This window comes from Clarias gariepinus, chromosome 5, assembly GCF_024256425.1.
Source record: "Clarias gariepinus isolate MV-2021 ecotype Netherlands chromosome 5, CGAR_prim_01v2, whole genome shotgun sequence".
NCBI classification, from domain to species: Eukaryota; Metazoa; Chordata; class Actinopteri; order Siluriformes; family Clariidae; genus Clarias; species Clarias gariepinus.
Genome location: NC_071104.1, coordinates 32,095,330 through 32,119,300, shown reverse-complemented (window position 1 = coordinate 32,119,300; position 23,971 = coordinate 32,095,330). Strand labels below are relative to the sequence as shown.

The 23,971-nt window shown below is 37.3% G+C and overlaps 1 protein-coding gene across 1 annotated transcript in view; it reads left to right on the top strand.

The window, feature by feature from the left end:
• The window catches only part of LOC128524546 (coiled-coil domain-containing protein 148-like), an 86,603-nt gene that overhangs the window by 33,913 nt on the left and 28,719 nt on the right, over positions 1–23,971 (top strand). Inside the window, exons 7-10 of the mRNA XM_053497156.1 lie at positions 6,456–6,551; positions 9,263–9,450; positions 15,922–16,060; positions 22,980–23,186. Coding sequence (XP_053353131.1) covers positions 6,456–6,551; positions 9,263–9,450; positions 15,922–16,060; positions 22,980–23,186 — 630 coding nt within the window. The remainder of the gene's footprint in view (positions 1–6,455; positions 6,552–9,262; positions 9,451–15,921; positions 16,061–22,979; positions 23,187–23,971) is intronic.

Below are 23,971 nucleotides of genomic sequence, written 5' to 3'. Positions count from 1 at the left end.
GTGAACAATTAAATGGAATTAAGAAATATCACATGAAAAGGAATGTTGTTGTGCTCTGTGTGGTATTGCTTTTATAGAACACCCTATATGTTCTATATATGTTTTACAAACACCATTTATTATTAACAAATTATGATTAGTTTGTTTATTTAGACAGGATTTTTTTGTCCGCCAACACATCCACAGTGCTGTTATCGTCCATTATCAGCACTCGTGGAATTCCCCTCGTCCAATCAGATAACTTGGTCGGAATTAACTGATGTTTGCCAGAAAATTTACAGAAATCACTAGTGACTAATACTGGTAAACTTGTGGCAATTTTTTTGGCTGCAAAATAGCTAAAAGCTTAGTGGGTTATTTACCTCCCTCAGAGTATACTGTTTACTCTTAATCATGGTATACAATATACTTCCTTATTCCACCCACCTAGAATTATTTGCTCATTTGCACTCATTGTACAGTATTTACCTCCCTCACTGTGCACTATTTATATATGCAAATTGTTCTGCACTGCGAAAATGCACTTCTGGCTAGATGCTAACTCTATTTAGTTGCCTTGTACCCACATGTGCGGTGATAATAAAGTTGAATGATCTAATTTAATCAAACATTTACTTTTTGTAAGGGAGATCATTTCATACTTGAAAATTAGTATATGAAAATGTCTAAAATTAGTTTTATTATCTTAGATTTGGTTTACTAGAATCTTGTAATAGAACATAAAGATGAATGTGACTATATCTGAAATATTTCAAGAGATTTCATTTGCTAAGATGTTTTTCTTGCATGGTTTAAATATGTTGAATATGTTTAGAATATCATTAGCCTTCAGGTGATCTAGTGTGGACTATAGACATACTATCTCTTTAAAATGTCACACTTACCCTGCTTTGCAAAAAACTGTTTGAGGTTATTCCTTCGTTTGTATTTAGAATGAAAAAGAATGAAACACACTGCATTGGAAGAACAGAATTAAATTAAAGATTAGATATACGAGGTTCCTTTACTGCATCATTAGTTGCCACTGTAAAAGACAGTAAAAAAATAATAATCTAAGAACATGGTCATGCCCTTTTTTCTTCCAACGATGGATTTTTATTCATCAACCGGCTAAATAATTTTATATTGCACCACTTTGGAGCAATTGCATCATATTTTTTTTGAGCAAATTAACAAATGAATTGTGTATCAACCTGATCTGTAGTACTCTGCAAAAATCTTATAATCCCCTCATTTCTTTATATTTTACTTCCAAAGAGCCAGACTTTCTTGTATTTTTAATGTAGTCTCGAAAAATAGTTCTCCAGGCTTCCTAAAGGACTTTTTTGGCCTGTTATTTTGGCATATAGCAGGAAATCTCTAATGATAGGATATGAATTATCTTCATGTTGTTTAATGAAAATGTGTCTTCAGGCAGCAACATTATGCATTTCATATAGTATATGTAGGTGAAAGTAGCTGAACTAATAGGTGGAGTGTGTAGTAAATCCTTGGTACGAGTCACGCTCCTCTGGTGTGTAATGGGAGGCAGATGAGTGTGTATGTCTCTTCCAAACACCTTCAGTAGTTCGTTATAGGAATATAAATGGATAGCTTTGACATAAAGCATTTTTTTTCAACACACACACACACACATTGATCTGAGACGTTCTTCGAAAGTCAATGAATGACTCTCATTTGTCTCTGAACAATAACAGATCCCTGTGGATCTACTGGTTTTGTTCTGAATGCAAGTAATTATATAGATTTCTTTTCAAAAACAGCCTCACACACATACTGTATGCACAGACAAAACCTGGAAACACAGTCACTTCCCTCCTTCTCTCTGTCATTTTCCAGTACATAAAAATGACCCGTTAGGAAGCCTTATCGCCTTCCTGCTAACGTTTTTAATGCACATTTTCCCACATTACATAACTGCAGCTTTGAATGAAATGATATTATGCTATTTGCCCGAGTGTGATTATTAAATTCCTCACCTCTATTGCAGTAATGATGAGAAAAGGGGACAGGGTTCATAGTCAGTATGTTAATGGCTTCAGTAACACATACATACTGTTGGAGAGGGCACACTCTCTGAGACATGAGATATGAGTCATCTAATCAGCTGGCCCTCTCTTTCGTCTCATTCAGCACTATGAACAAATGAAAGCACCATCTTCTCTCTCTCTCGCTCTCGCGCGCTCTCTCTGTTCTCTCCCATTCAATATCCTCAGTTATGGATTTTTAAGCAGATCTACTTTATTTCAACCTTCACAGATTTTTCCTCCTTTATATACGAGAAAGCCTGGCTGGACCTGGGTTTTATTCTATAGAAGCTTTCAAGCTGATTTTAAGTGCTTTCCACGATTGATAGATTTCACCTTGGCTATGGGGTAAACATATAAAGAAATACCCTGAAATGTACAGCTGGATAGTTATTTCTTCAATAAATAAAACTGTCTTATTGTTAAACAGCACTTGAGAAAGAGCTTTTCAGGACAAGACCATTTTCTGTAAATATAATTACACATAATTATAGCTGTTAACATCTTAACATTGCTACAGATGTCCAAAGTTGAACATCTTCTCCCCTTTTTGATGGCCCTGTGGCTACATGAGCATTATATCTGCCCTATAATTCTATGTCATCATGGTTCCCTTTGTCCCAGTGGACCATGATGACCAGAAAAATGACAGCAGTGTCAAGCCAGATATTCTAAGGTGCTTATTTGTCGAAGTGGAGTAGCATGAAGATGTAATCCAGAGTCTTTCCAATGGTTTTCGCTACTGTCTTGGCAGACACAATGACTATATTTATAAGTTGTAAAAAATTCACAATGTAAAACGTTTTTACTGCATTTAACTGTGAGAGATTTTTTACTTCCATCTTTTATACCGTATCCCGTACAGCATCGCGAGGGGCTGGGAGCTATCCCTGAAGACTTTGGGCACGAGGCAAGGTACACTCTGGACAGGGTGCCAATCCATTACAGGACAGAGACACACACACACACACACAAACGCACACGTTTTTTGCATTGTGGGAGAAAACCGGAGTACCCGGAGGAAACCCACCAATCATGGAGAGAACATACAAACTCCACAAACAGACCATGCGGTGGAAATTAAACCCCCAAACCTGGAGGTACCACCGTGCCACTGTGTGAGAGATTTATTAAATTCAAACAATGTTTTATAAGAATAATGTCTTAAGAATGCATGCTACAGTATCTAAACAACTTGTTCATTTACAGTAAAATAACACGTGCTGTAACTATGCAACTTTACACAGTTGTTTGACCGATCAGTTGCTAAAGCTCACATTGTGTCAATTCATTCTATACTCTTTATTTCTGCTGAAACAGCAGACATGGTATAATTTCTGAAGACGCATTACAACCAGTGCATTAATTAAAAACACAGGGAGTGAATAACAAGTAGAAATCCAGGTTTGTCCTTCACCATGTTAAGGTAAGGCAGTTAAGCTTTCATTGGGGAAAAAACAGAGGCAAATGAAATAGACGGAGAAAATGAAGAGAGAGGAAGAGAGAGAGAGCGAGAGAGATTTGGCTTTATAATGCCTTTCTATTAAATGGCTGACAGCAAACTACTGTGATTACTGCTCTTGGTAAGACAGAGCTTAAATTTGGTGAAGTAAAGCCATTAAAGAACTTGACCTCATGCCTTAAGAACCTTTTAAAGCAAATTTCTTAATGATAAGTGCTAAAAGATAAAACTCAAATCATGGACTGTATATTAATTTATAAGATGAAGGCTTTTAACACACATTTAAATGGAATTGTGTACAACTGAAAACATACTTTAAATATAAGCGGTTTGCATGAAAAAGCATTAAAAACAGTTGGAGTTAAACACAAGTGTTGGATTTTTTTTTGTGCTAACTGAACAAATTGATGCAGACCATCAGGCATCACATTAAAATGCAAATCATTAAGCCCAATATTGTGTAAGTTCCCTTTGTGCCACTAGGGTGACCCTGGTTGCTCAGAGCATAACTCCACAAGACATCTGGCACATTAAGTGCAATGGCAGAGCCAATGTGTGCTGTGGATTGTGGGATTTGGTCCTCATGGATTGGACTTGTTTGTCCAGAACATTTCATGGATGCTTGGTTGGATAGCGATCTGGGGAATTTGGAGGCCAGATCAACAATATTGACCTCTTTGCTTGGTGTGCCCTATGCATGGCGGGCTGTGGTGCACTGGGCCACAGCCTGTCATATTTATATCCTTCTATTGTGTCCAGTGTCAACCTTTTTCATCAAGTTGTGCTACATTAGCTTTTCTGTGTAATCAGAGTGGACGGGCTGGCCTTTGGTCCCCACAGGTATAAATGAGCATGGGTATCTATGATCCTGGCAGCAGTTTACTGGTACTGTATATAATTAATAATCAATGTTATTCAAGTCACCTGAAAGTGGTGTTAGTGTTGTGACTGTTCTGTTTATTGGTTATGTGATGAACAGAGCAATCTGGGTTTATTATATATATATATATATATATATATATATATATATATATATATATATATATATATATATAAACTGCAGATTGGGTTGTTCAGAATAGTAGGATTAAAAACTGCATTGCTCCACACTTCATTTGTTCTAATATACTGCATATACAGATATTTTTGAATAAACAGCAGTGGCATAGCCAGGAATTAATCTGACAGTTAGAATGAGTAAATATGCTAAATGATATCATAACTCGATCTGTACATGTGACATTTCCCTCCTTTACTTTACTCCTTATGCCTTATTATGTCTATACCCTGGTCGTCTCACAGAGCGACACTTCATCTATGAAAGATGCAAGACAAGCACTTCAATATACATGACAAATAAACCCCCCAAAAATTCAGATCAGCACCTCTTTTTCTTTTTCTACATAACCTTTAATTTCCTGTCATGTCGTTATCTCTATGCTGAGATTAATGATTTTTTAAACCCTGTTCCTTGCCGTAGCATCTGCTAAGCAATAAAATGTAATTAAACAAACTAAAGGTGGTAAAAATAAATCAATAAAATGTACAAACTGTATACATTGCAATGTACTGTTTAGATGTTATTTTAACTGACTAGAAAAAAATACAAAGAGCACATCTTTAGTTTCAACTCATGTCAAATTACCATGGCTGCTCGTAGCAAACAACTTCTGGTTCTAAAAAATGAGTAATTTCCAAAATGTGCAGTTCCTCAAATGTCCACTGGGTTTCAAAAGTGAGTTAATTGCCATGATAAAAACAAACAAACAACAAAAAAAATGGTTTTGGTCTCTAGAGCTAGATTTTCTATTCATGACAACTGTAAAGGGTGACTTTTTATATAACTCATCAATCATCAGTTTAAATTATATTAAGCCATAAAGTGGTGTATAATCAGTGGCACGGCTGATTTTAAGGTGTAAAACCAGTTAGCTGTCCATTACTTTAGCTAACCAGCTAACTGGAATCATTGTAGTTTAAACTTACCACAAGAAATGTAGGAGTTGAGGTAGATGCAAGGTATGAATGATGAATGACAAGAGTTCAATCAAATGCAAAGTAGGGTTAGCATATAAATGAATGTCACCATAGCAGTTTAGCTAAGCTAAAGCTAAACTCAAATTAGCTTGTGGGTCATAGTTAGATACTATAAGTGGGTTCTGAACAACAGTTAGATCCTGCCAGGATGGTAAACTCTAAAACCTGTGGGTGACATCAAAAAGAGACAATAATCAGCAGTGAGCAAAGTAGCATTTTTATTTTTACTTTTAATTGTCACACTTGTATATATAAGAAATGTTTAGATTAACATACATTTAACATACAGTACAGACAGATTCCCCTTTTAAATCCATAACCCTGACTATAAAGTTATCTGTTTTGAGTAATCCATCAACTGTATCACTGATAATTAGCTGAATATGTAGGCGGCCATGTTTTTTGTACTTTGCATATTAATGCAATACGATTTTATGACATTTAGTTATGAACAATGACACAGGTCTGAACTTGGTCTGTAGTAGTACAGTACATGGGTATTGTGTCTACAATTTCATACAATCAAAAGAATATATATATATTCTTTCTAACTTCATACTTTCTTTCGGTAGCCTTCCTTAATGTGACATGACTCATCTTGCTTATTAGTGATATACAGCAGGTAACAAGAAATATAGAGAAGAGAGAAGTTAGAGTAAACAGAGGTGGAAAAGTAAATGTAGGTGGATGAAGTCTGTGAATCTGTTTGTTAAAAGTAAATTTAAAGTGATTTAAATACCGTAGGATGTGACAGGCAGACTTTTGAAAATTGTGCAATTAATAATTACTTCTGGATACCTAAAATTAAGACTTTACAAATAATGGCTTGTTTCTGCTGTTCTTGTTTTTCATGTGATCTCGCGACCTTATCTATCTTCTTCCTCTGTTTATCCATACCCCTCGTTCTGTCTGTCTGTCTCTTTCACCAGGTGGCATCTGTGAAGGAACAGCAGCAGGCCGTGATGGACAGACTGCAGGATGAGTGTGTCACTCTGGAGCAGGAGCTAAGCGCTGCTGGACTGGAGGTATTAATCACTCTGGCAATTTTTGGCAGGTTGAGGCTCATGCTACGTTTCTCAGCATTTGTTATAACGGTGTTGACGGCATGAAATGATCCAGTGCTAGTCCTATATGAATTATAGTTTGTGCTATGCAATGATAAATTGGTAAATACTATTTTGATGTAGCAAGGTATGATTTATTATTTTTTTTGATAGAAACCAGCTTGTGTTGTGATACTGGTCATAGTATAATATGGTAAGAATGAAATATAATGTGGTGTGCTGTGGAAATGTAAAAAACAATCAGTGATGGCTTGCTGTAATTCAGTACCACTAGTAGTTATTTTCCTGTAACAACAAATTATGATTATTTTTTTATACTACATGTATTTGCCTCTGATTGCAAATTTTCTTCATCAAACCACATCATGCTTTTATACAATGTGTAGTTTCATTTGATCTTGTAGATGGTTTTACAAGAAAATGCAGCTGGTTACCAAGAAACTGCATTGTCCTTCATTCTAAAAACCTTACTGTGGCGGAAAACCTCTGATTGTTGCAAAGTGCTGATGCCAAGCACTTCTTCCATAAACGCTAAATAAGATCACATATACACATGCTAACGCTAAACACTTTTACATTTTTCCCTAAATAACCTTAAATAAAAATAAATTTTAACACTTTCAAAATCAAGCTTAAATTATGCATAAATAATAAGCACTCTTATAAATTAGCTGTGACCATAAAAATGATAAAATATTCTAACAAGCTATGGAAAATTAATCAATATCATCTGACCATTTACATTTAGCAGTTCAAAGAAAAAGACTGTGCTAATCTGTAAATATGTATATTATTTAATAATTTACAATATATTTTACCATACAGTATTTTTAGCATTAACTAAATATTTAGCATTAACTTCACTATTTATTATTTGTTTGAAACAAATTTCATTTGAAAATCTTTATGAGAAAAAAAACATGTATTTAAACTTTGAAGATTGAACTTTGAAAAAAAAAGTTATAAACGTTGAAATCACAGTAAAGTGAGAGCATTTCCACATACAATGAGAGGGGAATTCACAGAATTGGAATGGCCATATCTTTGTGGGCATAGGAAAACCACTTGTAAGTACTTGGAGCAATTTAAAAAAAAAGAAATGTTGCTTTAAAGGTCTAATGAGGTCAGATTGACCCTATATAAGTTATATGGCTTCATATTTCACATAAAGTGATATGGTATATAGAGGTTACCATATTGTTATATCCATCTAGGAATCTCTGTAGCCCAACTAGGGACAGAGGAAGCCAATGGTGATTACCATTGTATTTATTCCCATTTTACAACCACAGTAGGACCTCTGGTCAACATTCACACACATAATGACACACTGTGGTCAATTTGGAAATGCCAATTAGCCCAATCTGCATGTCTTTGGACTGTGGGAGGAAACCCACCAAGCGCAGGTAAAAGAACATGCACACAGACCCCAATACGGGAATTGAACCTTGACCCTGAAGGTGCAAGGTGACAGTGCTAACCACTTGATTACTATATTGACATTATCAGGCGGTATAAAAATCCGAGATGTTCTGATACCTTTTTTCCCCTCCTGATACCGATTCCAATACTTGGGCTCAGGGTATCAGCCGATACCGAGTACTGATCCGATACCTGGGTGTGTATCTGTATATACAGCTGTAGATACTACTAGCCCTGTATTAATTGACAGAATAATTTTATGCTGTGCTTTAGAATTATCCCTTAATAAAACATGAACAAATACATATAGTGAACCAGAGTTTTTTTATTATCTGACATACTGTACATTTAACAGTATTACTTATTTTTGAAAAAGAAACTGAACTTTAACATCTGAAAAAGAACTTTAAATATTTCAAGTAACTTAAACTAGGTTACACACTGCTGTGGAAACTTAGTATTGCTCACAATTTCAATAACGCATGCACTGTCTCATATAGCTTAGGGAGCGCTGTTTCTGAGATATATTTGCGACCAGGCAAACTGTACCGGGGCTCCAAATGTTCAATTAATTAATCCAGAACAATAAACTCGATAATCCAGTCGGTTATCTTAATTGCTCGTTGGCTGTCTTGTCAAAACTTTTCTCTTCGTTTGAATGAAGCTTCCAATGTTTGTTGCGTCTGGCACGGCTCGTCCTTCTCTGTCCTAGCTTTTGTGTAACCATCGTGTTCTACGGGGTGACGCGTCTTCAAATGCTTTATTAAGTTTGTTGTGTTAAAAATGCTAATAAGCAAAGCTAGCAGGCATAACTAGGTTATGTTTAGGAAAATGGTATCGGATTTAAATACTCGCCGATACCGATGCCAGATTTTTTTGTGGTATCCGCAGCATATCGGAACAACCCTTATAAAAATTTCCTTAATATACAGTATATATATGGCATTTGGCAGTTAAAACCAAACTTGAGCATTTTGCTGATATGAAAAGCACAAAATATGTGCTACTGCATATAATAAAATTCTGATATTTAAGATTATTGTAAATTAAATTGAGGAAAAAAAGACATGTATTGCTCTACTATGCATCTAGTGGTAAATAATGTGTCTTTTGTGGCACAGTGCTGCAATGAGTTGTGATGTAATAAGTTGCTCCAGGTGTTCAGAAGCCTTTGACTGTCAGTGCATATATTTATTACATTAATCAGATTTGACTCACTGCTTGAACATGATGTTACCGCACTGGTGTAGGAGCGACTGGATGCCTCTACAGTGGAGGAGTATGTTGGTGTTTTGGAGCAAATACCAGAGGAGATCCTGACCGCACACTGCCCTTACCCTGAGGTCAAAGAATCCATCATCAAGGTCTTTGTCAACATGGGTGAAAAATACTCAAAGCGCCTAGAGACAACACGCAGCAGGTTGTTGGGCCTGGACAGGTGATACACGAGCACATGTACACACATATACACACATATACACACAAAGAAAGCTGTACACTGAAAATGAGAATTTTAATACTATATATTATATTATATTATATTATATTATATTATATTATATTATATATGAAATATTCTATTAAGTTCAGCCTTTCCCCCCAGTAACCTATCACTGTAAAACCTGATTTTGCATGCCAGAACATGAGTGGGTTTTATATTTTATGATGCAATAAGACTTTCCTGCCACATATTCAATACTAGTTCAGTTTCTCCAGTAAAGCTGTTCCTTACAAGAATGCTGCTACAGTTACATTGACTACTGTGTCCATTCAGATTGATTTCTGCTAAAAAGACTGAATCACAATAAGCATCTTTTACAACGTTTGGGGAGGTTTTAGAGCATGGATGTCTTGACCTTGAGGATAGGGCTGTAAAAACGCTCAATGAGTCATGAATCAGTTTAGTTGCAGAGTATACTGACAAAGACAGGAACCTCGAGTCGGTACTGATGTCATATCAAACAATGGCTGTTCATAGAGAGCAGAATGAAATAAAACTATACACCATGTAAAATAAGTAAAACTTAAATGAGATTCGAATGCATACCATTAAAAGCAATTATTGCAAAAATATATATTTAAATGAATGTATCAGACTTGCCAAGCTTTATGCATTGTGTATACTGTCGGAGCTCCATATACCAACTAACATCACTGAAACATCACAAGAATAGTATCACTCCTCCAAACACACACAAGTAAAGGAAGAGATGAGCCGGGTGACGTATGAGTCAGGTAAGACTGACAACTGCTCTAGCCACCTGCATCTTCATCTGCTCCCTCTCAGAGGAATGTACTATCTGTCCTCTTCCAAAAATATGGACTTACAGATCCATGACTAGCTAATGTCGCTATGATTGACAGGAAAGAGAGAGTATACCATTCCTTCTACCCTAGCCTTTTTAGTTTTTTTCACTCCCTGCCACAGATGACTGTTCCATTGTCCTCTTTGCGATCTCCGTATGTGCATGCATCATGCATTTGCACTGATAAAGTACTGATCCAGTATAATTTAACTTCAATAAATATACTTTTTAGCATTAACATTAGTGGCACGGTGGCTTAATGGTTAGCACCGTCGTCGTGCACCTTCAGGGTCTAGGCTCGTTTCCCACCTCAGGTCTGTGGGTATGGAGGTTGCATGTTCTCCCTGTGCTTGGTGGGTTTTCTCCAGGTACTTCGGTTTCCTCCCACAGTACAAAGACATGCTTATTAAGCTAATTGGCCATCCTAAATTGCCTGTCATATGTGTATGTGTGTGTGTTTGCTGCAATAGATTGGCATTTCGTCCAGGGTGTACCGCACCTTGTGGGCCTGCATCAAGCATTATTCAAACTTGGATAGATAGTGCTGAACCATCAACTCTACTACAAAAAAATATCATGAACAATAGTGATCTAAGAACGCTTAAATGCTTGGGGTGAGGTAATGAAGAAATGTCTGATGACTCCAGATTGCTCCTGTTTCAGAACGATGGGTGCCGCAGGGTAAGAAAGAAAGTGCCTGAAGCGATACACCCACTGTAGTGCCCACTGTACAAGCCTCTGGAGGCAGTGTTATGATCTGGGGTTGGTTCAGTTTGTCAGGTCTAGACTCAGCAACGTTATGCGGCAATAAAATCAAGTCAGCTGATGACCTGAATGTACAGTACTGAATCAGATTATCATATCAGATAACATACTGCGGGACTCAGATTGTGAAAGAGTGGTTCTGAGAGCATGAGGAATTATTTTCACACATGATTTGGCCACCACATTGTGCCCCATACTCGGAAACGTGTTCCATCAGGAAAAAGTTTGGACACATTTGATATAGCAAATTTGAAGCAAGTTTGAATATGCTTTGGTGACACAATTATTTTACACCATATGCTGAGTGATGAAGTAATGATGGAGGATCTTTATTTAGCGCAGACCACCATGTGGTTTCCACCGATGCAATATTTACCTTTTCCCCATTTCCCAGAATTCGGCAACATTCCTGCTCTGATTTTTCCATGTCATGCACAAGATTTAATCCTATTAGGAAAACTACCCCCAAAATGACTATCAAGAAATAAATCTAGCAGAAAATACTGTACCTGTGGGAACAGGATCTCATTTGCATAACGCACCACCCGCCAACTACCAGGCGTTTATTATTAGCAGTGAGAGCACTTATGGATGAAGGCCTGCAGTGAGAACTGCTTATGCGCTAGTGCGCAAACACCATAGCCGGTGAAATAACGCCAAATTGCATAGGCCACACTTCTTGACTTCTCAAGTCTGTAATTGTATATGACACAGGACTAAGGTGATCGCAACAGTCATGACTCACCCGCTCATTCCAGAGCACCTAGAGCAGTGCCACATGATTCCCACATTTTTATTGTTAAATCGCAGAAGTCTTAAGGCAGCTGCTATATTTCATGTAATAGTGTCATATTTGGCCCCTTTGTTTCATTCCGACGATGCCCGCTCATCCCCGCAGTGACGACTAATTAACGTGCCTGACCGCCATATCAGTTCTCCCTTAGCTCATTAAGCCCAATTAAAAGCTTAGCAGAACTCTGAGGGCTTAAAATGGCATCCGAATCACATCGTCTAAAAAGCAGCAACTGCAATGTATCCCCAGGCAGCGACTCCCTACAGGGATACACACACACACACACACACAGACACAAACACAGTACACCACATGCATGCCAAAGAAGTAATCCACAAGGCAGTAAGACATGGAGAATCTGAAAAGACAGTAAAGAGAGACAAGCAAGATCTGCTCTTCCTGCTCAGGAATTTTACTTTTCACTTCTAAAATCCACATGTACTGTATAATGATATAATTATACATCGTCTCTTATTACATTGTCCTAATAAGTCATTCCTGCTATCCACAATGTCATGGAGGTTTACCTTTTTTGGAAAATGCTGCCACATGGTGTGTAATTAGCACCGACACACTGACACATTACTGCGTGTTAATTAGTCACTGTATGTGGTTCTTCCTGGCTATAGTTTAGCATTTGAGGCAGAGCAAGCAGGGATGTCTAAATGCATTTTTTTTAATTCAAGCTCAAGATAAGTGGCTGTGACGTACCGAATTTGATCAACCCTTGAATGGAAATGACTTTAGGTTATATTGCTGGAGTTTTTATTTTAAAAAGTTGATATGAAATTGTTATGAAAAACCTATCTGGTGCTGGCAGCGGATTAAGTGCGTTTACCAGGTGGTGGGTGTTTAAAATACGTTAATCTGATAATAGATATGATTTGTGAGCAAACTCGGTAGAATGAGGATCTGATATTAAAGGGGGCAGGTTTGAATAGCACAGTGCAGGAACAGTGAGATGAGCCGCACTAGTGAAATTATTAAAATAAAATGAAACAGAAAAATGATCTGAAACCGTATTACCTATAACAATTGATGTCTACGTTTAGACGAATGTAGAAGTTGGCGAATGTTAATAGTTGATATTTACAGTACTAGAAAATAAGAAGCCGAGATGATTTGATTGTCAGGCTGTCAGATTGCATCATCGTGCCTGTTTATTGGACACAAACCAACATGCTCATATATATAACACTACCTAGTGAGAGAACAGCGAAAAACAGGTTTTATAAATGAATTATTTTAGAGCCATAAAGTGGTGGGTGGTATACCTGCATAAATATGAAACCTGAAATAAATACAGAATCAACTGATACCGGGGTAAAGAAATTATCTAAATCTGAGTAAAGGCACCATGCTGTTCATTCCCATGTTTTTTTTTTTTTTTGAAGATTCTTATTATGCCGTAGCATTACAATTTCCCTTCACTGCAAGTACGAGGCCCAAACCTGTTCCAACATGACAATGCCTCTGTTAAGAAAATGATGGTTGATGGCTACAGTGGAAGAACCTGAATGTCCTGCACTCAACCCCCTCACCCAATGTCAGTGCCTGATCCCAATAATGCTCTTATGGCTAAATGAACACAAATCTCCATGGCCATGCACAAAAATCTAGTACAAAGCCTTCCCAAAAGAGTGTAGGTTATTACCATGGTGACTAAATTTGGCATGGGATGCTCAGCAAGCACAAATAGTTGTCATGGTCAGGTGTCTCCAAACTTTTGGGCATATACAGTAGTTTATAGTATAAGGTGTGTTCAAATCAAAAAAGGACTTTTGATTTGCGCAGTACACAGTTATGAGAGTAAAAACTCCCTTTATTCTTCTATATGCTCCTTTGCTATACTAATGCCCTTATCCCAGCATTTCACTAAGGCTTGGATACCATAAAGGCAGACAGTTCACGTAGACAGATGCGTCTCTACGAGTTGACGACAAGTTATCTGTCGATTTTTAAGGATTAGATGTTTCACTCACTAAGTCTTCCTGGGCAGTGGGCTCCGAGCCACCTCGGGCCGGGCTTGTCATTCATATAAAAAACAACAGCAGCATGGAGGGCAAAATTGACTGACCTTGGGGGTAGATGTGACTTTTTGGATTGACTGGCCTTCTTCTTCTGACAATCTAAAAAAGAAAAAAAAAACATTCTGGTATGTTTAACACTTTTTATATTCATTACAATATTAAATACATGTTCTTTCCTAATAAAACACCAAAATAGAGGATGTGTCCAAACTTTTGACTGGTAGCATATGCATGTATACAGTTTGCCCTGACTTACAAACATTCGAGTTACGAATTTTTTTCAGATAGGAACGGACTGTGGTTCCTAGCTCACTTGTATTGTACAAACAAATAGACACTGCAGTGCTCCAGATACCAATAGTTTCAATTATATACAATATTTTCAATTTAAATGTATAAAATGTCCAGAGTCTGGTATATTGTATGTGTGTGGCGGTTTCAATTAATCAGTCCAGGAAAATAGAAAAAGAAAAAAGCTGTCCTGTAAAGCTGTCCAGATGGTGAATAATCCTACTTTTAGAAAATCCTTAACAAAACAGTGTTCACAGTCCAACACAGTGGAAAACAGCTCTGAAACAAAATTGCATCCGGGATTCCCCTCTGGATTTAAAGGTGCAGAGACAACACTGCCATTTAGCGTGAGATTCATGGTTTTTGGCCACATGAAGGCAGTGTTGGGAAATGGACAGAGATTCAGAATTCAAGTGGATTGGTATGCTTTACATTGTATATTGTATTTTTGTTAAAGACATATAAGACCCACTTTGTCGGACTTAAGAACAAATTGAACTTACAAACGTGCTCCCGGAACGGAACTCATTTGTAAGTCGGGGGCAACCTGTATATGGATACCTTACCAGTTAAAAGGGGACCTTCTAATTCAATGTTTTTGTTTAGTAATTTCTACATTCTATAATAATACTGGAGATTTTCAAGCTAAGAAATAACACATATGGCATTAGGTAATTAAGTAACAAGAACAACAACAATGAGATTATTTCATATTTTCGATCCCCTTAGAATAGTTGTACAATGTAGAAAGAAATAAAAATCAGGAAAGACCATGGAAATACAAGGTGTGTCCAAACTTAAAAAAAAATAGTTTTAAATATCGTTTAAAATACATCTTAACATAATATATCTTAATATAATACATTTAAATATAATATTATTTACCCCAATTTTACTAATTTCATTTTTTGTCATTTTTGAGTGAACATAATACACAAAATACTTAAATTTTCGTGCTTTCTCAACATCTTCCAGCTCATAAAGAAATCCTAGCGATGGTTAATCCTGATTGGCTGTTTCCTTGGCAATCAGAACCAACCAATCAGACGTGACTTTCTTCCACTCTCTGATTTTTCTAGCTTTGTAGTTCACTGTCAGGGTACGCATACTCATCTAAGATCTTGATTGAACAAAAGAGAGAGTTTGAATGAGTAAAAACAATACATGTACAGTATTTTTTTTTCTTAGTAATGACACTACTAGGACACCATATGGTTTGACTTGTTGAACAGCAGTGCTATCTTGTGGGGCAGTAGGACAAGAGTCTGTACTGCATTGACAGTTGTCTGGGATTTAATTCTGTATTGTGAGAAACAGTCCTGCGTGTTTGCTAAGTGTGCTTGATGGAAAATTGTTGAACAATGTTGCCTCCTGAAACCAGGGTCAGTGGTATATATTCTGTCTGGAAAAAGTCAAACTTTTTCTCTGCTGGTTAGGATTTTTCCCATACCAATTTGACTAAACATCTTTTATTTAGGGTCTTCAACAGGTCAGAGGTAAAGGACAGATGAACTGATGATACTCCCTGAGATAAGTGGAGAAACATGGGTACATTAGAAGTACAGTGATTCTAACTTACTACACCTTGACATCAGAATAGACTTGAACTCCACACTGATGAAATCAAAGCCTGACAGATTGTATTAACTAGTTCGGTCCTCTGGTTGGCATTTTTGTTCCGATGTTTTTTTAATGGTGTGTATATATGCGTGTGTGTGCATTAGGAATTGTGGCTGGAATGAAGAGGATCACTTGCGGTTCCTCCACACTGTTGGCCAATATTCTCCTGACCTAAGAAACCACAGAGGTCTCTATATGGACATGCTCCAGAGAGTTCTACCCCATATCTCCAGAGCAGAACTGGTTAGTTACCACACACATATACTGTACACACATACACACACACATACCTCCAACCACTTTGTGTCTCTATATATCTAGTGTTTTTCCATCACACTTCCTCAGGTCTCTACGCCAGACCTATCAGCAAGGTACAAGTCCATCCACTTAGCTCTGAGTTCTTCCCATGATTGCATGCTATAATGTTGGGTGAAAAGAAAACAAATGCTCTTTTTTTTATTTCTAATGTATAATATCTGTTCATATACATAACATCTGAAATGTGCTTCACTGAAATTAGCAGTATTTTAGTATCAGAAAACAACAAGAAAGGCAGTTATTAGGGCATCAATTGTTGTTCTGTAGTCAAATGTATTTGTGAATTTAGCCCTATGTGTGTGTTTGGTATGCTGTGATTACTATGCTTTCAGAAAATAGGATTTATTACGTGTACCATGGAAGATGTATAGGTCTGGTAGTGAATGCATCAGTGCAATATGACACGACTCCAGTCTGGAAATGTATTCTGTGTTGACTTGGATTTCCCTCTGACTTGTCAGAGCATTTGTATCTTGGCACTGCTATAAATATGGTTTTGGTCTCAACCATGAATTTGCACAAAAAATTTTATGCTTTTTTTTTCTCATGCCCAAAGATTGACAATTTGTATTTCCTTTGTCTTGAAAACAGCCTAATCCTAGGCGTAATGCATAAAGCCAACTACCTGGTGTAAAGTCTTGGCCTTGATGTTTTTTTTGGCATAACTTTGATTTGTTGTTCACTTTCAGACTTCTAATAGAAGTCTCAGTTAGTCTGGGACTTGAAAATGGTGGACTTGACTGCAGATGCAGGTGTATTAGCAATACCAAATCATGCTAGAATTTTAAGGCAAACAAATGTTCAGATACAGCTTTGAAACTCAGTATCATTATACAAGGCTTGACACTGAATTATGACAAGACTTTACAATGACATGACACATGTATAATGTTTGTATACTGTAGAAAAAATCAGGATTTACCAACAAGATACAATCCTGATTTTACAGAATAAGGGGCAAAGGTGTAATTATAAAGTATGGGCCATTTCTAAAGCTACTTCTAAAGTAGAAGAAAGAAGGAAATTAAAAAAAAACGTATATGATTATCATTCTTTAATTAAATAAAAAAATGTAATCATGAGCAAACTTCTGTGGTAGAAGAGAAATTCTTCAACTGTGCCTATTCGTTTCTGCCTCTGTCCCTGTTTATCTAAGTCAGTTAGTGGACTGCCAGGTCAACTCATGTCTCAGTCTCCCTCATTTTCTTTATCGCATACCCACACAACAGGGGGTAAACAACTACTGCTTCTTCCTCCCACTGCCTATCAGCTTTTCTCTCCATCAGTCTTTTTTCCCTTTATTCGCGTTTTTCTTTCTTACCCAGATCGCGCCCGAAGTCTCATGTTCCCAAGAGTGTTACAGTGCAGATATGATTGAAACTCATAATCGCTCTGCTGTTTCCTGATGAGATTTGTGCTCTGTTTGAGAAACTTGACCCATCTTTTTCTTTCTTTCTCTGTCATTTTCTTAGACCTCTTTTACGTCAGTAGTCAGTCTTTTCTCCTCCTGTTTCCTAGCACATTTTTTTAGTAGCGCATGAATAATTAACACACACACACACACACACACATAACCAAACACCATACAAATGTTGATACATTTCCCTGTACTAAGTAAAAAAAAAAAAATTGACTTAAAAAACCACCATAGAAACACTGCTGGAGGAAGACATGCATATAGAATGTTTTCTGTTCTGGATCCTTGTTAGTGGAATGAATGATGGTCAGTACAACCTAGTAAACGAGTGTAAGTATATATTTCTTGATGGAAACTTCGAAGTGCTTTTGTATGATGGTCTGGATAAAAGCATCTGGCAAATGCTGTAAATGCAGATGTAAATGTAAGAACTTACAGGATTGGGTCTAAACAGCTGTACGGCTGTGGATTAGTGAGAATATTAAAAAGGCTTCAGTTTGCTCAGGTGGATTGTGAAGCAATGGGAAAACATCATGTTGTTTGATATGTCCAATTTTATGCAGATTTAGCCCTATTCTGAAGTGATGGGTGCAACATGGTAAGAAGGGAAGTGCTAGAATCGATGCATCCATCATGCCGAGTGCACACTGTACAAGCCTCTGGAGGCAGTGTTATAATCTGGGGTTTTCTTCAGTTGGTCAGGTCTAGACTCAGCAAAATTATGTGGCAATAAAATGACGTTAGCTGAGTGTACTGAATGATCTAGTGACTTTTTTCCTTCTCTGTTTGCATGGGCATATTCCAGGCCAACAATCATCAGGCTCTAATTGTGAAAGCGTGTTCTGGGAGTATGAGTACCTTTTTCACACAAGACATGAATTCAGGATTGAGCTAGGGATCCTGGTGGCATCTTGTAAGAATTCAAACACGGAATTTACTCACATTTAAAAGAGTACTTCTCGGTCTGAGGCATGGTACATGGACAGGATCCATGAAAGATTCATGTGATGCACCACTGGCAAAATAAAGCATCGAAGTATGCAGTTGCCTTTCAAGTTACCTTTTAAGTTGAACAACCTTTATTTTGGAAGCTTCCATGTGTTGCACAAAAAGTGCTGTCTGCCTCGGAGCTGACATCGGGTTGGAAAGCAATGAAAGAAAGCGGACTATAAAATATGGGAACACACCAGTCAGGGAGGATGGTCTGTTTTCCTGCTGAATCTGAAGCATGCTGTAGGAATACCTGAACATTCAGTGTATTTTAGGAATAGTGTCTAAGTGTGTGTGCAGCCTTGGTAAATGAAATCAAGATGTGTGATTTAGATTATACGTGTTGATCATTCGATGGACATGACCTTGAGTTAAGCTACTCTACATGTCACAGTTCAGACAGTGTGTGTTTATTCATTTATTTATTTATCTTTTGCATGTGCTTTCAAGAAAGCTGATTTTAACAATTTAACCGCTATCAAATTATAAAGCAAAGGCCATAAACCCACACGCAGATGGGAAGCATTGCTGAGGCGCCCGGCTCGGCCCGCCTCTGAATTGCTGCCCATTCGCTGCTTTGAAGTGAGATAAACGTTCTCCACCATAAAAGTTTCCGAACCCAATTTAGGCCTACCTGAAGCAGGGTTTCTCACTCGCCCGTTATTTCACAGCTTGAAAGAGAGCATGTTAAAGGCTTGAAAAAAATTGCAATAAGCTCTTCCTCTCCTCCTCGCTGCTTACTTTGTTAGCTTTGATTTCCTGTTTTTGAGTCCTTGGGGAGAAAATGAATAACTGCCTGAAATGAATTGTTGACAATAAGTCACTTCAAAGGCTCAAACTATGTTTTTGGCCTAAACACCCTCTCTGGGAAATAACTGGAGATGTGGCTTTTAGTGGATGTTGGTAAATGAAGGTACTTGTGGGAAAACAGACTCTAAAGACATCCACAGATGAAATGAGCATGCCGAGCAAAATCGACATTAGAACTCACTCAGACGTACGTTTGCCATAATAAAAATGTAAATGGTGGACTGCTAAGCAATTCATGGAGAATTGTTGAAATGTGTGTTAATCTAAAAGCTTTTATTAACCTTTGCAAAGCGTGCTATATTTAATGTAATCCATAATACCACATTCAGGTTATATCACAACCTCGAGTATATAAATGTGTCTATATAGGGTAATAACAGTGTATTGTACATTAAAATCAGGATCAGGAAACCCTTACATTTAAGTTTTAACAGGTTACTATTGATTTGGAATGATCTATCAATATTTAAAATGAACTATGTATTTTAAAAATGACAAGAAAACTTGAGATCTTGAGACACCCCTTATTTCTTCATAGTAAAATGAATTAAACAATGAAGATTGAAATTGGAATACATATTGTACTGCAACGGGCTGCAAAGTGCCTGAAGATTTTAAAGAATTTAAGAATTGCCTGTTTACAGCATGGAACCTCAGCAGCAGCCTCATTTCCCCTCTCGTCTGTTCCAACCCCTCAGCAGTCAGCATCACCAGTATACTAATCACCAGTTTGATCATCTGTCATCATCTGCACCTGTTTCTTACTGGTTCATGTCTTAAGTTTGATGTTTTTCATGATTAATGACTCATAGGTCACTGCGGAGTTGAAAAAACTACTGAACAAAAATATTCCTCTGAAGCTGCTCAGGTACAGGGCCTGGACTAAAAATGTGAGCCATAAACTTGCCATACATGAGAGCCAAAAAAAGTCCTTTAGGAAGCCTGGAGAACTATTCCACAGGACAGCATTAAAAATACAAGAACGTCTGACTCTTTGGAAGTAAAATATGAATAAATAAGGAGTGGCTCAAAACGTACACAGTACTGTGCAGTAAATCCTGTAACATCATACTTCATGTAAATCATTCTTAACAATGGAGTCGATAATACACTGAGACCTTCTGCAAGTTTGCATAAATAAACATATCGTAATGGTAAGCTTGAGTTTTGGATACCTTTTAGGTTTATCCTGCTTATGTTTATGGTGAAGGCACTGTGGGTGGTCCACCGGGCTGTTGTTCAGGGGCAAGTCATGAATCTATCCACTAGATTATTTGTGGGCAGTGGGAGGAAACTGGGAAACATAAAAGAAAGCTATATGATTTCATGTATTGTGCACATGCAAAACTCAGGCAGTAACCTAAGCTCAGGATCGAGCCATGATCTGTGGGGCAGCAATGCTACCTACTATTTGTTAGATGCTTTCTTGAAGCAGCCTGATAACTGTGATATTATCATTGGATGGATTATTATATCAGCATTAAGCAAAGATATTCATCATTTCATCATTGCAGCACCACCGTAACCTTTAGTTTGTGGTTGTTGTTGTTTTTAATAAATCTGTGTTGCCTGGCTTTAATTAAACCTGGCAGATAAATAATAGTGACGTAATATTAGCTAGAAAAAGCAGTTCACGTACCGAAACGATACTTACTTGCATAACATTAAAAGCATTAAAACTACACATTAATTATATACTTACTTCCATATAGCATGTCTTGCTAGTGGAGATAGTTATTCATTATAGTATTTATAATACTGTGCAAATTCATGAGTCCCCCTCATTTCCTCATATTTTGTTTCCAAAGAGCCAGACATTCTTGTATTTTTAATGTTGTCTTGAGGAATAGTTCTCCGGGCTTTTTTGGCTCTCATTTTTGACAAGTTTTTATCTTTAACTTTCAGTCCAGTCTCTGTACCTCGGCAACTCCAGAGGAATGTTTTTGTTTGCTAAACCACACAGTGACTTATGAATTATTCAAGCGATTAAAAAAGAAACGTCTACAGTAACTTAAGGCATGAACCAGTGAGAAACAGGTGCAGATGATCAGGCCGGGGATTGGTATACTGAATGCTGAGTGGTTGGAACAGATGAGAGGGGAAATGAGGTTGCTGTTGAGGTTGTTACATAAACAATGTTTAATGTTTCAATTATATCTTTAGTAGTCTTCATTGTAGTGCAATTTCTTTAATTAAATCTACATAATTTAATATGAAGAAATAAGGTGAGGGCTGGCTCAAGACTTTTGCACAGTATGCTTAAATTGAGCTCGTTGACATCCAGTTACTTAACAGCCTGGAATAAGTGGATGAATCCAAGACTTTAAGAAAAAACAAGTCTCACTTTCGATGTGACACATATTTTATGGAACGATGTAACAATTTTTAAATGGAGATGAAACTCAAATCTTATACCACAAGATTTATTTTTGAAATTTCACTCATTACGTCATAATTGCTACATGAGAATCAGTGTCTGTGTGTGCTTTGTCCTTTAGTAGATAGTGTATGAGGAGTCACTGCCCTGTCAACCATATCAAGTTAACTTTCATAAAGAGTGAAGGACATTCAAGTTCATTTACTTCACACACTGGCTGCTGCTGCTGATATAATGATTACTGCAGCTACACTAGTTTCTTACATTTACTACAATGACTACATTTAGGTTCTTGTAGTCATTCATTATAAAACAGTAAAACATTCATTTTTTCTCAGTGGGACCATCCATACATCCTTAGAATGTCAGAAAATGTCAGATATTTTTATCCTTCTGTTCTTTCTTTCTTTCTTTCTTTCTTTCTTTCACGCACGCACGCACGCACACACACACACACACACACACACACACACACCTTAATGAAACCAGGCAGCTGCATAATGCCTCCTGTCCTGCACTTCTGCACTAATGCCCTCTCCTATTACTCCTCCAGTGCCCTTTGCATCACTATAGTAAAGCCATCTTCACTTTTCCAAGCTTGCCAATTTTATTTCCACAGTCTTACAGACAAACACACACAATGTCTTCCTTCCCTGACTTTTATACAGTCCTCCTGTTTTCTTTTCACCTGTTAGTTTTGTAATCAAGGCCCTACCTTCAAGTCCAATTACTTACTCCCATGTCAGCTCATGTCATCTCACCCTCATACCCAAGCTGTGCTCAGTGAGTTGGTTTGTTGGCAGAGCGTTGCACATCATTTAAGTAATTTCACCCAAGATTCTAAAAATAGAATCTCATGTTAGGTCATCTTCCATTACATCAGAGTCACGTCTACTGGAAGTCATCTCTGTATCCATATCTCATTTATATCCTCAATTAATTTAAATAATCCTTCTCATGTATTTCGTATCTATGCTTTTTCCTGCATTATTTCCAACTTGATTTGATGTAGGTTGTTTGTTTCGTCTATAGATAGAGGTTAGATTGCAAAACATCATCCATCGACAACCATGTGATACAAACCCGCGCCCTTTCTGATTCCTGTGCTCAACATCATCTCCATTCTTTATCTCTAGAATGAAACCTTCTCGCTTATCATCATGCATATTACTTTTTGCTTAAAACTTTCTTTTATTAGTCCATAATTCATGAGTACCTACAGTATGTGTGGATATGTGTGTGGTTTTCAGAGTGCTCATGAGCGGACTTGGGACTGGTACAGGTTCAGCTTGGAGCAGGAGAGGCTGCTGCTGGAGAGTTGGCACCGGGAGCAGGCATTACTGCGTCTGCGGACTCTGCAGTTACTGGAGGATGCCAGGGTAATTTATGATGAAGAGCAGAGCCTCCGAAGTGACAGATTACACCAGCAACACACCTGTGCAAATCTTAGACAAAAGGTAACACACATGCACGGACACACACACAACTATACACAGTGCACAGTACATTGACCTTCTACTGTACTACATGATGCGCAGATGGAAGAATTAAGTAAGTTGAAATAGATCTTGTGGCCTTCTGTTTGTGAAATTCCCAAGATGCTAAAAAATACCAGGCCGAACTGTCATCGCCACTTATTCCCAAGAACAGCCATGCTTTAATCCATGTGTGTATTATGTAACACTACTCCAGATGGCATTATAAAGAGCACAATCAATCATTATGATTTGAGAGTGTGAATCTCAGTCATCCACCTCACAGGTTTTAACTGGAGTGGATAAAGATGTGTGGCCATCTGCTGTGATAGCGTCTGCAGCTTCTAGTCACAATATGGCCATTCCTAGTGCACAAAAAACAAACAGTATGTGTCAATCTCGGTCTAGCACTACATAAAACCCCTGATGATATACCCTATGCACTGAAAATCTTAAAATTCCTGTAGCTTAAAAGCACAGCTAGAAAGAAAGTATACTAAAATAGTCTTTGATATTTTAAAGTGCCTTCTTACACATTTTTTAATCTTGTCTATTATTATAAAACTTATAATGAAATGTATTTCATTAGCCATTCTGGGAAAACATGCCGTATACTGTACTAAAATAAAACTTTTTTGTGGGAATCAGAAATATGATGCAAAATTAATTATCTCAAAGACAAGTTTTCCTTTTAATAAATGTATTCAACATAATTGTTGTTTTTTCATTGTTTATTACCATTTTCTTAATACCTCTTAATTCCACTA